Below are 16,671 nucleotides of genomic sequence, written 5' to 3'. Positions count from 1 at the left end.
CCAAACACACAGCCCTAGGCTAATTGTGCAACAAACATCAGACAAATTCCAGTTGACGGACATCCTAGAAAATACCTGCCCAGTACTTCTCAAAACTTTCAAGGTCATTGAAAACAAGGAAAATCAGAAACTGTTACAGTCTGAAGGCGACTGAGGAGATATGATGACTAAATGTAATGTGGTGGTCTTGGATGGGATCTGGGAAAGAAAAAAGGGTATTGGGACTTAAATAGTGAGTAACAGTGTATCCGTATTAGTTGATCAGTTGTGACAAATGTACCGTAATAATGTGAGATATTAACAGTAGGGGAGACTATCTTCTTAACTTTTCTGAGAATCTAAAACTATTCTGAAATTAAAAGTTTATTAAAAATAAAAAATCTCCCTGGCTGCTCTCCCCGCACCCACTGTGCCCCGGGCACAATGGTCTTTGGTGGGCCTCTACCTTCTCTATACTGGAGGGTGATTTTGAGCCCCAGGGGACATTTGGCAGTATCTGGTGACAATTTTAGTTAGGGGAGGGGATTTTAGTGGGTCGAGACAAGGAATAATACTAAACATCTTACAATGCCTGGGACAGCTCTCCACCCCCCAGCCCCCAACCAAGAATTATCTGCCCAAGCTGTCAATAGAGCTGAGGTTGAGAAATCCTGGTCCTTTGGAACATAGTGGTCTCTCTTTCCCAAATTCAGGTTCCTGACCAGGGTCTCTCTTGCCTTGCTTTCTTTTTCTCCTTAGCACTTAATCATCAGCATCTGATACACTCTGTTTACTTGTTTGTCTTACCAGGAAACATGTCTTCCATGAGGATTTGTTGGTAGTTTGGTCCACGTTTGTAATCCAGCATCCAGAACTGTTCCTGACACATAGTAGGTGTTTATTAAACATCCATTGAATGAATCACGTAATTAATGAAGGGAGTGAATGAATGATAAAGATAACATGTACTTAAGCTTAAAAATTCAGATAGCAGAGAAAAGTGAAAACATAAACATTCCCCCAGCTGCCTATTCTCCAGAAGTTACCGCTGTTAACAGTTTATTTTTCATCTGTCCAGGATTTTTTTTCCATTTTTAAGGTCATCCGTGTACCATACACACAGTTTATTTCCCTTCCCTTTTTTACAACCATAAATGGGATCAGTTTAGTTTTTCCAGTTCATATACCTGGACATCTTTACATATTAACATATAGAGAGCTGTCTTAGTCTTTTTAATGGCTGCATAATATTTTATATGTAGAATTAAGCAAAAATAGTTTAATTGCTTGCAATAGAATCCTGATATAATACTTTGTTGTAAAGTGACTGATAATAACTGTCTCCTAGAACAAAAGACAGTGCTTAACATCATCTTTGTAAGTGTTCTTTAGAGCATTTTCTTTATATTTTATTGCTAGTTTATAAATGACTGGGGATTGGGAGCTTTGTCCTTGATAAATAGTCTTTAACTCCATGTACCTAGCACGGTCTGTCCAATAGCAGGTTCTCAGTGACTGTAGGTTAAATTGAATTGGAGTTTTCACTTATTTTGATAAAATTTCTGGATCATTACATAATATTCAAATTTCCCTGCGTAGTAGAACCGTTGACCAAATTAAGAGATAGCTTTGGTAGAAGATTGTCATCGTCTTTTGTTTAAAGGATAATTGTTCTCCTAGAAGCCAAAAATCTGTCTCATTTCCTGACTGTATTTGCTGAAGAGAAGGCATGATAGCAGAAGTTCAAGTTCGGGTGCCCAACTTGAACGTGGTTCAGTATCAATTAAGCTTCTAATTGCTTTCAGCTTATCAGGTCTTTTCTTTTTTTCCCTAATGAAATGACTCATGGGGCAAAGTTGGCAGTGCTGAGTTAAGATACTGTAAGTTAATGTTGCCATGCTAATTTCAAACCTGGCTGTTAAACTAGCCTCCGGTCTGCTGTTTGTTTCGCCTTTGCTAGTATCCACATTTTGTGAATATCCCTTTGAGTACCCAAGGGTACTCTGCTGACGGTGATGGGATGTTTTGTGGAGCTCCATTGATGTACAAGGGGAATTTGTTGGCATTTAGAGGAACACTTGGTCTGAAAATAATTGTCCTGCTCCCCTACCAGGCTTCAGCCCAGTGGTCTGCCTAACTTCCTGCTCGGTGAAGCAGCCCCTTCTCAAATGTCCTGTTTGCTTCGCCTTCACCCTCTGACACTCTCGCAGTGCCCCACTTTGCTGCCTTGATCGGGCCTCTTGGTGTGCTAACAGACATGATTTAGCATTGTGAAGTGCGTGTGTGTGTGTCTTGTGCTTGGGTGACAGGTTGTTCAGTGTCCTGAAGACAGTAGGCACTCTGAGCACTGGTTGTTGACAGCAGTGGTGATCAAACATTGGTGTGGTCGGTGAGACTTGCTCCACTGACTTGGAGAGGAAAAGTTCTCTTGGACCTCGAGCTGCTGGTTTCCCCTTTCTGAACTGACTCTTTTTTGGCTCATGGTGGTGGTTCAGAAATGACCTCACTATCAAACTTGATGATATAATTATTATTATTATTATTTTTAAAGATATTAGGCTGTACCTTTCTTTTTTTTTTTTGATTGGGAAAGATTTGCCCTGAGCTAACATCTGTTGCCAATCTTCCTCCTTTTTTTTGTATCCCTCCCAAAAGCCCCAGGACATAGTTGTATATTCTAGTTGTAAGTCCTTGTAGTTCTTCTGTGTGAGCCACTGCCACAGCAAGGCTACTTACAGATGAGTGGTGTAGCTCCGTGCCTGGGAACCGAACCCAGGCTGCTGAAGCAGAGTGCACTGAACTTTAATTACTAGGCCATCAGGGCTGGCCCAGAAGGTATAATTATTTTAATACCTTTAAATAGTTATATAGTGCTAAACGAGACAACCCATTAGATGATGTAGGGAGTGAACTTAATCATTCTTACAAAGAAATAATATCGTTTCAGGATAAATTTTGAGATGAGATCACAAGCTGTCATTACAGGAGGTCATAGAAAACCACTGTTGAGGGTTTTTTTGTTTTTAATTAGTTGTCTGAAGCTTGCCAAGCTCAGGATACTGTAGTAGCATTAAGTTTGTGAACTTTCGAGCACTTAATTTATTGTATGTAAGTAAATGTAAACAATGTTCATTATCTACCTTTTTTTTGTGTGAGGAGGTCTAGCCCTGAGCTAACATCTGATGCCAATCCTCCCCTTTTTTCTTGAGGAAGATTGGCCCTGGGCTAACATCCGTGCCCATCTTCCTCTACTCTATATGGGATGCCGCCACAGCGTGGCTTAACAGGGGGTGCGTCAGTGCGTGCCTGGGATCCGAACCTGCGAACCCTGGGCTGCCACAGCGGAGTGCGTACACTTAACCGCTCTGCCACTGGGCTAGCCCCTCATTATCTACCTTTTTAACGGCTTATATTTGCCTTGAAGATTTAGGTATAAGAATACAATTTAGTTGTTATAGCTGGCAGTCTTTCATCCGATGCTCATTGTGATTCTTTAACTTGAGTCATTAAAATATGAAAAAAAGATTGTGTAAGCTTAGTAATTCTAGAAATATTAGAAGAGTGTTGATACTTATATTGGAAAACAGAAAAAATGAAAACCGTTGCATTTATTCATATTCCATATGGATGGAAAATACTTGGTTAAGATGTAAGGTCAAAAACAAACTTTAAGAAAAAAGTTCACACTTTTTTGTTTTGTTTCCCCAAAGTAGTGATTCTTATTTTCTTCTCTTTTAGGTTCCTGAGAGGTAAGCGATGGGGAGACATTCGGCCTTGCTTCTGCTCCTCCTCCTCCAACATTTTGGAGACAGTGATGGAAGCCAAATACTTGAACAGACTCCTCTGCAGTTCACACATTTCCAGTACAACGTCACTGTGCATGAAAACTCTGCCGCGAAAACCTATGTTGGGCATCCCGTGAAGATGGGTATTTACGTTACAAATCCACTGTGGGAATTAAGGTACAAAATTGTCTCAGGAGACAATGAAAACCTATTCAAAGCTGAAGAGTACATTCTTGGAGACTTTTGCTTTCTAAGAATAAGGACCAAAGGAGGAAATACTGCTATTCTTAATAGAGAAGTGAAAGACCATTACACATTGATAGTCAAGGCAGTTGAAAAAAATACTAACGCTGAGGCACGAACAGTGGTCAGGGTGCAAGTGCTGGATACAAATGACTTGAGACCTTTATTCTCACCCACCTCGTACAGCGTTTCTTTACCTGAAAACACAGCCATAAGGACGAGTATTGCGAGACTCAGTGCCACGGATGCAGACATAGGAACCAATGGAGAATTTTACTACAGTTTTAAAGACCGAACAGACATGTTTGCTATTCACCCAACCAGTGGGGCAGTAGTTTTAACTGGTAGACTTGATTACGCAGAGACCAAGCTCTATGAGATGGAAATTCTTGCTGTGGACCGGGGAATGAAATTGTATGGTAGCAGTGGTATCAGCAGCATGGCCAAGCTAACAGTTCATGTAGAACAAGCCAACGAATGTGCTCCTATGATAACAGCAGTGACGTTATCACCGTCAGAACTGGACAAGGACCCAACGTACGCAATCGTCACAGTGGATGACTGTGATCAGGGTGCCAATGGGGACATAGCTTCTTTAAGTATTGTGGCAGGTGACCTCCTTCAGCAGTTTAGAACAGTGAGGTCCTCTCCGGGGAGTAAAGAATATAAAATCAAAGCTGTTGGTGGCATTGATTGGGACAGTCATCCTTTTGGCTACAATCTGACACTCCAGGCTAAAGATAAAGGAACTCCTCCCCAGTTCTCTTCTGTAAAAGTAATTCACGTGACTTCTCCGCAGTTCAAAGCTGGGCCAGTCAAGTTTGAAAAGGAAGTTTACAGAGCAGAAATAAGCGAATTTGCTCCTTCCAACACACCTGTGGTCATGGTAAAAGCCACGCCTAGTTATCCTCATCTGAGGTATGTTTTCAAAAGTACACCTGGAAAAGCTAAATTTGGTTTAAATCACAACACTGGTCTCATTTCCATTTTAGAACCAATTAAGAGACAGCAGGCAGCCCATTTTGAACTTGAAGTAACAACAAGTGACAGAAAGGCCTCTACCAGAGTCTTGGTTAAAGTTGTAAGTGCTAATAGCAATCCCCCTGAGTTTACGCAGACGGCGTACAAAGCATCATTTGATGAGAATGTGCCCATCGGTACCACTGTCATGAGCGTGAGTGCTGTGGACCCCGATGAGGGTGAGAACGGGTATGTGACCTACAGTATTGCAAATTTAAACCATGTGCCATTTGTGATCAACCATTTCACTGGTGCTGTGAGTACTTCTGAAAACTTGGACTATGAGCTGATGCCCCGGGTTTATACTCTGAGGATTCGAGCATCAGACTGGGGGTTACCGTACCGCCGGGAAGTTGAAGTCCTTGCCACAGTTACTCTCAATAACTTGAATGACAACACGCCCTTATTCGAGAAAATCAATTGTGAAGGAACAATTCCCAGAGATCTCGGGGTGGGAGAGCAAATAACTACTGTTTCTGCTATCGATGCTGATGAACTTCAGTTGGTCCGATATCAGATTGAGGCTGGAAATGAACTAGATTTGTTTAGTTTAAACCCTGACTCCGGGGTATTGTCATTAAAGCAGCCGCTAATGGATGGCTTAGGTGCAAAGGTGTCATTTCACAGTCTGAGAATTACAGCCACAGATGGAGAAAATTTTGCCACACCATTATACATCAACATAACTGTGGCTGCCAGTCGCAAGCCAGTAAACTTGCAGTGCGAAGAGACTGGTGTTGCCAAAATGCTGGCAGAGAAACTCCTGCAGGCAAATAAATTACACAGTCAGGGAGAGGTCGAGGATATTTTCTTTGGTTCTCATTCTGTCAATGCTTATGCCCCACAGTTTGGAAATACTCTTCCCACTGGGATTGAGGTAAAGGAAAACCACCCTGTGGGTTCCAACGTAATTCTCATGAATGCTACTGATCTTGACACTGGCTTCAATGGAAAACTGGTCTATGCTATTTCTGGAGGAAATGAGGATAGTTGCTTCATTATTGACATGGAAACTGGAATGCTAAAAATCTTATCTCCACTTGACCGTGAAACAATGGACAAATATACCCTGAATATTACAGTGTCTGACCTTGGTATACCCCAGAAGTCCACTTGGCATCTTCTGGATATCAGAATTCTGGATGCCAATGATAATCCACCTGAGTTTTTACAGGAGAATTATTTTGTTGAAGTGAGTGAAGACAAAGAGATAAATAGTGAAATCATCCAGGTCGAAGCCACAGATGAAGATCTAGGCACAAACGGACGTGTGACATACTCTATTCTTACAGACACAGATAAATTTTCAATTGACAGCACGACGGGTGTTGTTAAAATCGTGAATCCTCTAGACCGGGAAGTACAGCATGTGTATTACTTAAAGATTGAAGCCAGGGATCAAGCCAAAGAAGAACCTCAGTTGCTTTCCACTGTACTTTTGAAAGTATCATTAGAGGATGTTAATGACAACCCACCTAAGTTCATTCCACCTAATTACCGTGTGAAAGTTCGAGAGGACCTTCCAGAAGGAACCATAATCATGTGGTTAGAGGCCTATGATCCTGATTTAGGTCAGTCTAGTCAAGTGAGATACAGTCTTCTGGACCACGGGGAAGGAAACTTTGATGTGGATAAACTCAGTGGAGCAGTTAGAATTGTACAGCAGTTGGACTTTGAGAAGAAGCAAGTATATAATCTCACTGTGAGGGCCAAAGACAAGGGAAAGCCAATTTCTCTGTCTTCTACCTGCTATATTGAAGTCGAGGTCATTGATGTGAATGAGAACTTACACCCACCAGTGTTTTCTAGCTTTGTGGAAAAGGGTGTAGTGAAAGAAGATGTCCCCATTGGTTCATCGGTAATGACAGTGTCAGCTCATGATGAGGACGCAGGAAGAGACGGGGAGATCCGCTATTCCGTTAGAGATGGTTCTGGTGTTGGTGTTTTCAAAATAGATGAAGAAACAGGTAAATATATTCTTATTACTCTGGTTTGGTCACTCCTCCCATTTTTTCTAAAGGAAGTATCTACCCTGTGCTAGCTCCCTCACAGTTTCCCACTGGCCGCTGTTAGGGCTCAGTATAGAAGTGCACGTGCCTGCTCTCTGTCCTGCTGCAGGTGTCTTTATGTGAAGTAAGCCATGAAGATGGCACCAAAGGAACCCGAGTGAGTTGGCATAAAATGAGTAAAAAACAGGGAAAAATTGAAATCATGACTACTGATACTGATCTCTGAGTTTGTGCTCTGTATTATCAGAGGCATCACTGTGGTTTTGCTATAACTTTGAGAAGCCCTTCCAAGTTTTTCAAGCTACTGCATTTGCAGACACACTTGGAACCACCACTGGTACCACCTAGCATGCCATGCAGAGACTGTTGCACACCTGCAAAATTACACCATGCACAGAGAGAAGACTCTGCATTAAAACTCTATAATGTGATCTGCTGTACTTGGTACTGCTTCCAGGTTTTGTTTGAGAGACAGAGTAGGGTAGTAGAATGTTGAATTCAGAAGACCTGGCTTGAATTCCTGGCTCTTTCAGTAATTTATTGAGTGATCTTGGACAAGTTAATTATCTTCTTAAAACAGACTTTCTTCATCTAGAAGATGGGTAGACTCAAAATTGCTGCAAGATGTATGTGAAGATAAAGTGAAATCGCATGGGAAAGCCCCTTAGCCTGTGTTAGATCTATTAATATCTTCCAGAAATGGTAGTGATGCTTTGTTACGATATTCTTCCACCTAGAATAAGGTCCTAAACGAGAACATCCCAGACAGCTGATTCATGCTAGAGTGTGTTGTTTTGTGCTTGGTACATATCTCTAGTTTAGCTGCTTTTCCCAGATATTACAGTTTCATGTCAGTCTCCCCTGATGGAGTGTGAGTGAGCCCTTGTATTAGTTTCTTAGGGTTGCCATAACAAGTACTACAGACTGGGTGGTTTAAACAACAGAAATTTATTTTCATACAATTCTGGAGGCTAGATGTCCAAGAACAAGGTGTTGGCAGGGTAGGTTTCTTCTGAGGCCTTTCTCCTTGGCATGTAGATGGCTGTCTTCTCCCTGTGTCCTCACATGGTCCTCCCTCTGTATGTCTGTGTCCTCATCTCTTATGAGGACACCAGTTATTTTGCGTTAGAGGTCACCCTAATGACCTCATTTTAACTTATTTATCTCTTTTAAAGCCCTTTCTCCAAGAGCAGTCACATTCTGAGGTACAGGGGATTAGGGCTTCAACACATGAATTTAGGGCACACAGTTCAGCCCCAAACCAGCTTGGAGGACAGGATTTTAGCTCATGCATTTTCTGTCCTCAACAAAAAAGTGCCTGGCATGTAGAAGCTGCTCATTAAATGTTAAGAGAATGAATGAGTAAATTAATGGTTATTTTGGCTTTGAGTGTCCTTTCCTCTGAGAATGGTAGTGGAGATAGAAGGCAATTGGGTAATCACAGCACCAGTCAGCCATAGATGGAGTTCAGTTTGTTTATTCATCTCATCGATGTTTTCTTTGTGAATATGTCCATTCTAAAAGGATGTTTTTCTTATTAAGTTAAAACTTAATACTTAAAACTTAAATTACATTTAAGTTTATATTTAGTAATACTACAGATAAATTATTCAGTCATTAATACCCCAGCACCCACTCCCACATCTAATAGGTATATAGCCCATGAAAAGTGTAATTATTGTCCTAGAAATAAGTTATTTTAGAAGCTATAATATTTTTAATGTGCTTTTATTTATTCAAGGGATTCTTTTTATAAAGAATTATATAACACTAGCATGTGTTAGATATATCCACAAATTATATAGCACTCATCTAAAATACCCATAACAGTTAAATTCGAGAGAAAATAGCATAACCAATAGCAGTTAGTAATAACTCATCTGGAGAGTAGAATATATGTCTTTTTTTTGGTCATAGTCTCTGATATAAATTAGAATTTTCAGGTACAGGTCACCGTAGAAAAATACCCAGAACTTAAGAATTGAAGCTGCAACTGTGAATTATTTTTGTGAATTTCCTAAGGACAATTATTCCTACTGTTTTTTCTTTTCCAGCATGGGCTGTGAAAGCCTACAAAGGAACTATTACAAGTTAAAGTTGAGATAGAAGATGTAGTCATGCCTCACTTGACATCAGAGATACATTCTGAGAAGTGCATCGTTAGGTGATTTCGGCATTGTGCGAACATCATAGAGTGTACTTACAAACCTAGGTGGTATAGCCTACTACACACCTAGGCTCTATGGTACTCATCTTATAGGACCTCCGTTGTATATGTGGTTCGTCCTTGACCAAGACATTGTTAGGCAGTGCATGACTGTAGAACCAAAATATTAATTTACATTCCCTTGATGACTTAAATTATATGAGCACTGTCTTTTGAGTGCTTTAAGTGAAAAGAGTATTTTTATTGTTGCATTGTAAAGACTCATTTAGAAACTGGTATTTTTCACCTATAAATTTAAGAGATTGGAATAGTCTCACTACCAAGAAAAAAAATAACCAACCAAAGCAGTATCCTGAAATAGATCTATAGTAATTGTCAAGCTGAATGGCAGTGCCAGACTTTTCTAGTGGTAACTTAGTGGCATGCCAGGCGATGAGCTGGGATTGTGTGCAGTGGGGTTGGTAATTATGTAAAAAACTGATATGTATTTGTGTAAATATTGAGATTTAAAGGGGAGAGGAAAGTTGGAAATTTCTAGGTCATCTGTTCTGTAGTCCTTGCTTTACAGAGGAAGAATACGTAGCGTACAATAGATTTATGTTTATATGCTTTTTTTTTTTTTTTTGAGGAAGATCGGCCCTGAGCTAGCATCTGCCAATCCTCTTTTTGCTGAGGAAGACTGGCCCTGGGCCAACATCCATGCCCATCTTCCTCCACTTTATATGGGACGCCGCCACAGCATGGCTTCACAAGCGGTGCGGTGGTGCACACCCAGGATCCCAACCAGCGGACCCCGGGCTGCCGCAGCAGAGCGCGTGCACCTAACCGCTTGCGCCACCGGGCCAGCCCCTATGTTTATATGCTTTTGAAATTGAATAAAAGTGATATAATAATATTTACACATTGGCCTGGTATACGTTACAAGATATATTTTTGGCAGTAGAATTATCAGCCCAAGTTATTCTAGAGATTCCTGGCAAGACAGTTGGAATCGTAGTGTAGAATTCCTTCAGGAAAAGTCAGTATGTTTGGTGCAGTAGAAATACTAAAATTAGGTATGCTGATTTTTCATTTGGGGTTTGTTTAACTAATTTTTGGGGCAGGTTGGAAGTGTGGAGAGGTGCCTGTGAGATGCAGAAAAGCAGAGGCAGTTCAGGAACACCAGTGGGGACCCCATAGGACACAGCCCTAAAGCTCAGTGTGAAATGGAGTTGGCCTGGCTCAGGTCAGGTTTATTAGCACCTTTCTAGAACGTCAGTCTCTGCTCATTGCCCATGTCTGCTGGGCTCTTTTCTCTTCTAGTGATGTATTTAGTATTGGACTAATTGATAGCGGGCTGCACAGGACTGCCTTGGCTGTGGATACCAAGAACCTGCTCACTTAATTGTTTGCTTCTTGCCTTTGACTTGACTTGGAACTACAGTGTTGGGGGGGCTGGCCCAGTGGTGTAGTAGTTAAGTTAACACACTCCGCTTCTGTGGCCCGGGGTTCTCGGGTTTGACTCCTGAGTGCCGACCTACACACTGCTTATCAAGCCATGCTGTGGTGGCGTCCTCTATACAAAATAGAGGAAGATTGGCACAGATGTTAGCTCAGGGATAATCTTCCTCAAGCAAAAAGAGAAAGATTGGCAACAGATGTTAGCTCAGGAGCAATCTTCCTCACCAAAAAACAAGCAAAGATAAAAACTATAGCGTTGTTGAGGACTACAACCAAGTTTTTGTAATCGTTTACCTATTTTGACATTGTCAAATATGTGTATCATTTGTATGCTTTTCATAGAACAGAGAACATCTTCAGTCTAAATTTAGCTCTTACTATTTTTGATATCCTTCCTTTTCCTTAAAAAATCTTAAATTTGAAACATCCCCTGGAAAGTGGTCTTTTTAGAAATAGAAGTTCTATGGATTACCTAAAATAGGTAGCTGAATGCACAGCCCTGTTAGCTCTTTGTACCTATTTTGCTAATTGGCGTTTCAGGGAGGTAACATGTAATTGCCATGTGGGGGTGACAGTCATTTGATTTATCTGATAATCTCTCACTGAATCATATGCTTTTCCTGGAGAGGCCTCTGGGTGTTAATGAACTGTTCTGACAAATCCCTGCCCACATGATTGCTTGTCCACTTGAGGTTTGGAAGGGTAGAGTGTAATGTGAAAAATTATTTGGAAAGTCGGTCTTGTTAGCGAGCCCATCTCCAGTGCTCTAATTAAGATCCTCCCCCTTTCTGTCTCCTTAAAATCTACAGTGAGGATTATAAAGCAGATTTAACAGAAATGGTGGTGGAGTAAGTATCTTTGAAGCATGTGCAATTTCATGTTTCGGTTTTGATTTGACTTTATGCTTCTCAGCGTTCACCCCGTTCTCACTTCCAATATGTCCCTGGTTGCTTTGTTGTAAGCCTCACAGTTGAGCAGAATCTTGAGCATCCCTCCTGGAGATTTGTGGAGTGGATTCAGCTTAGTGTTCTGAGCTGATGGGTACCAATCCAAGTTAATTATTATTTGAGCACCAATAAAAAGTTGGCAGCTTTTTGCTAAGTTTTAAAACTAAGGCTGTGTTTAGAAAAATGCTCGGCCAAAAGATGTTTTTAATTGTTGCTAGAAACTTGTGTTGAAGCAGTGCTTCGTTGAGGTCTGTTCCTCTGATGCGTGAATGGTAACGGGATGCCCTTCAGTATGTTTTCCCTTCATCTAGAGTACTTTGGTTCAGTTTTTGGCTGTTAGTATAATGCAGCCCGGTAAGAGTGTTTCCCCCTTCTGACTCTACTTATTTGGAGAGACCATGTTTTTTGTCAAGATAAGAGCAAATTTCTAAACTTATTAGTGCTGTGTTACTCTTAGAATCCCAATCATGGTTTCAGGATTGAAAGTTACATTTGGATGCAAGGGCTTGGAATGAATTAATATGGAAGTACAGCTGTTGCAACAAGATAAATCACCATTCATGAACTAGGGGAGGGAAAATAAGCGCTCAGCTTTTCTTAAGGAAACAGGGCTCCATTCTCATTATGGGGGAGTGTTATTGCACCCTTCCTGTGTTACCCATTTGGGGACTGCCTCCTGGCCTTCCTTAGTTAGGTGGACGCAGGATGGACGGGTTTGTGTAGTAGGAACAGAAGGGAATTCCAATCCAGGTTCACCTTGTTGTTGACCTCAGTGACAAGGAAATGGTTTCTGTCTGGCTTGGCAGAACTCTGAATACTTGAATATTACAATATTTTAATATTCACTCAAATTAAAAAAAAAAAACACCTTTTCCCAACTTAAAGTAGGATATTCTGCCTACAATCAGGGACCTGTGTTCTTCCCTAGGGCCTGTTCTCTTGTGACAGGAAATAGAATGTAGACGATATTAATGGGCTCAAGTATCATGACCAAAAAAATCTGTAAGAGTGGCTAAGAGCTGGGCGGCCGTTAGAAGTGTGGTCTACTGTGGTGGGACTAATTTCCTCAATTGGAGCTGGGTCCAGAATTCCTGGCAGCAGGAACTTAAATAGATACTGGTGGGAGGCCCCGGGAGGGAGTTAAGAAATTCGCTGGTGAAAGGGCTTTTGTGTTGCTGTCTCCTCCCTTAAGGGGCAGCAGCTGCTGTCCTGTTCTTACTTTTTGTTCTCTTCCTAGCAGAGTTGAAGAGAAAGAAACTGATTTCCTAGCCACAGTGAGATTGAAAATCAGACTTTGGCAGAAATTATGTTATGATAATGTGCTGTCGCTGTGTTTGGGAGTAAAAATCTGCTCTTTTGTGTGTGTGTGAATCTGAGTCAAGGCAGGGAGGGCATGGGGAAAGGATCCTCCTTTGAAGCAGGAGGATTTTAAGGAGAAAATAGAATCTAATTAGAAATCCTAAGGAAATTCCATTTTGTTTTAAGAGAAAACAGAGGATCAGCTTTTCTTTAGTTATTTGTATTCTGTTTAATAAGTTGATGCTCTAAGTACTGACCGGATACTGGCTGGGGGAGGAGTTGGAGTATCAAGCTCTGTGAACTGTGATTCAGGTGGTATTATCTTGTGAAGCAGAAGGTGGTGAATGAAGCTATGCAGTGCCTGTATAATCCTAAATGATGTGTAAGGGCCAGGGACCTGGAGGGGATGGGATAGAAACAACTTAAAATACAGTGTCTTTGGCTGCGTGCCTTCAATGACAGTGATAGTAATGATGAAGGGCATCAATTTAATAATAAACCACAGCCGCTTACTGAGTGTTAGAACCAGCTGCTAAGCGCTCTGTATGTATTAGTTTATTTAATCCTCACGACTACCCGACAGATGGTTATCCCTATGTTACGTTATCATTGCTGAGGAAGCCTTCACAGGGAGGTTAAGTAACTTTCCTAAGACCACTTGGGTACTGAGTGGCAGAACTTGCCAGCCTGTGCCTGCAAGCACTACCTTTTACTGCCTCTCGCCCTTTAATGAATGATCTTGAGATGTTCTAAGGGAGCCCGTTTGAAAACTACTAGTTGAGTGGGATTCTGGGCTGAACTGGATTGGGCTGGGCTGGAGACTTGAGTCCTAGATTTGAGCCTTGCTCTTGAAAAGGAGTATTGAATCTTAAGAATCTTCCTCCATCATTTTTTCTCGGAGTGATATATTTCTCTTTAGCACATTTAGAACAAGATTTTAAAGTTACACAGTGGTGACATTTACACCATTTAAGATTATTCCAATGAAGTCATTAGTAGTGGGTCAGTCATGCTGAGTGTAGATAATGAGCTTCACTGTCCAGTTGAGATGGACAGACGTCGTGCCTGTTTGCGATTGTGAAAGTGTGATCTTGTCATAAATAAAAGTGCTGCCTGTCTGAACTGTACAGAATGTTAACTGGAGCCTTTTCTCATTGAAACAATGTTTTAGATGGTTGTTAGGGTCCTGGCTAACCTTTAGAACCAATGTAACCCACAGGGTAGCTGAAGTTAACTTAACCTGCACTTTCTCCTTGAGTGCAGGTTACTTGTAGTAATTGTTCTCTGCATTGTCCTTCTTATGCCTTGGCTTCAGCGCCTGTCCTCACCAGCCATCTGGAATGTGGCAAGAAAGATGCTGTTCTCCTCAGCCCTCTTGGCAGGGAACCTTTTTATGTTCTAAGAGTGTCTAAGGGTTGGGTGTTCGTAACTTGATGAGTGCCCTATGTGTATAGTGACTTAAGGCTCAATTAATATCTGGTCTGTTCTTCCATATTGCCTACCTTGCCCAATTATGAAAATTGTGTAGATTTTAAATCTTCAGGTACTTGTCCATGTTGGATTTTTTTCTTAATCATTTAATTCCTGTTGTTTTGACTTTGTGGATAATTTTAGTTCATAAGGCTGGATTTGTCAAGTTGTTGTTATGTATTAGTTTATATTTTGTGTACTGTGTAATTTGCAACTACCTTTATGGCATTTATTTTTTCAAAAAATCGAACCATGTTGGTTATAAATAGTGCATGCTCACTGTACAAGACATAATGCCACAAAGCACAGTCTTTCATGTCTTTGTCACTAGAAGTAAATGGTCTTGGAAAGGTTACTCTTCAAGGGCACATGCCTGTCCTTGGTGAATTGGCGGTTCGCCAGTTTAAGAGCAGTGATCGTAAGTCTAGGAAACTATTCACATATAGATGTCCAGGGCCAGTCTTATCAATGAACTTGCCTTGCCAATTAAACTGTGTGATCTCTCCTTAGGATATCTGATATTGTATTGAACCTATTTCATTGCTAGGCCTCCAAGTGGCTGAGTGAACTGACCTATTGAAAGAGATTATTTAGACTTGTCTGTTTCTGCTAGGGAAAGTCTACTAAATGTAGTCTTTTTAGTTGTAGCCTAATAGATTTCTTCTTTTTTTTGATAAAAGTTACCCTGCTGTAACTTAAACTACTTTCCGTAGTTTAAGACTTCTTTCTCATTTGTGATATTTTAACCATATTATCTTCTTATCACTGGTGAGTTCTTCTTCATCACATCAGTATGTAGTTATAGGTAACATTTATTTAATGCTTACTGTGTATCAGCCCTATTTTAAGCTCTTTACGTAGACTGCCTCATTAGATCATCACAGTAATTCATGGGTAAAATTAGATGGTAATATACTCTGTTCATGTAATAGCTATATTAGATTATAAAGATATGACAAATAATGGGGATTAAGATACATGTTGACTCTGTGCCATTGAATTTTGAAATAGACATGTTTTTAATTATGTAGTGTTAATAGAAATTAATGTGGTTTAAAGTGTGACGCATTTGAGGGTATTCTGGTAATGCAGAGATGATTCTTGAGCAGAGGCATTCCATCTCACATGGACTTCTCCTTAAAACCTTTTTGTATCTCTTGTGACACAAAGTCCAAGCTCTTTAGCATAGCCTGTAATGCACTAATAGACTTGCCTCCCTCTCCGCATTGACTTTGTGGGTGCTCCCCTCATCAGCTCCCACTTACCCCCTGTGCTTCATCCAAATGGAGCCGATCCCACCCCACGCCGCCCTCAACCCCTCTGTGCTTCATTGTCTCCTGTCTCTCCGTGGTTGGGTAACCCATTGACCACTTGATCAGCTCTTATTATCCCTAACTCTGTTTAATAAATCTTTCTTGACCAGCCTCCTTCATATGGAGCTAATTCTTCTTTTCTTGTATGTACTTTTTCTTTTTTTGACAATATCGTATCACTCTAGTGTAGTTTTTTATTTACATGTCCTTTTTCCTCTAAATTGTCAGCTCCTTGTGTGGGTAGATTCTAAATCTTTTACTACTAGATTTGTGTAACAGGCACTCAATAAATACTTGTTAGGTTGGCCTAATAAGCCATGGTTGCGTCTCCTGGGAGCCTTTCCTGAGACCCAGGTAGTTAGTCTTGGCGTCTTTGTTCCAGCAGCACTTGGTCTACATTATTCTCTTATCGTGTATGACTCGGGGCATTGTTCATCTGTCTCCTAGAACTCAAGGGCAGAGCACAGTCTTGCTCGCTTTTCTACCCTCTCCTGAGCACAGTGGCTGACATAGCAGTTCGAAGCCCTTGTTCAAACAAACGAACGATTGTAACATGATCATGGTTGAGTGAAACCTTTTTTCTACCACCAGGATACCTATTTCTAGACCTCCAAAATAGTGGTTCTTAGTGTTTTTGGCATAACAGAAACTTTTGAGAATCTGTTGAAAGCTGTATATTGTGTCTTCAGAGACACAGTGATTTGGTTACTATGCTAGCGGGTCCTGAAGTGCTGAATGAACCTGTTCATGGATCCTCAATGTCCTTGGACCCCTGTCTTAAATCCCCTAGAGGTGGCAGGGCTGCCACTCCTCACAAGTTCTCATAAAGGAGGACCAGAGAGCGAGGAGAATGGTGGTGGTGATGATGATGATGATGATGATGATAACTGTGGTGACGGTGGTAGTGACAAGCATTTGAAAGTATTTCTTTATATATTATATGGCACTTAGTCTAATATACGCTTATTATACAGAGGTTTTATTTCTATTTTATTAGTG

General features: G+C 40.9%; 1 protein-coding gene across 4 annotated transcripts in view; it reads left to right on the top strand.

Annotated features, from left to right (window-relative positions):
• Nucleotides 1–16,671, top strand: part of FAT1 (FAT atypical cadherin 1) — a 132,363-nt gene that overhangs the window by 12,830 nt on the left and 102,862 nt on the right. For 3 of the 4 annotated variants that reach the window (XM_087418391.1, XM_014786283.2, XM_087418390.1), the window contains exon 2: nucleotides 3,718–6,994. In XM_087418391.1, the coding sequence (XP_087274517.1) occupies nucleotides 3,736–6,994 (3,259 nt within the window). In that variant the 5' untranslated portion in view covers nucleotides 3,718–3,735. Of the gene's footprint in view, nucleotides 1–789; nucleotides 870–3,717; nucleotides 6,995–16,671 lie in introns of all 4 variants that reach the window. The other variant, XM_087418389.1, reaches the window with a different exon arrangement.

The sequence above is a fragment of the Ceratotherium simum genome, chromosome 28 (assembly GCF_057802395.1).
Source record: "Ceratotherium simum simum isolate JZ-2026a chromosome 28, ASM5780239v1, whole genome shotgun sequence".
Taxonomy (NCBI): domain Eukaryota; kingdom Metazoa; phylum Chordata; class Mammalia; order Perissodactyla; family Rhinocerotidae; genus Ceratotherium; species Ceratotherium simum.
Note: the sequence above shows the minus strand (reverse complement) of the source record. Positions and strands in the feature narration are given on the sequence as shown.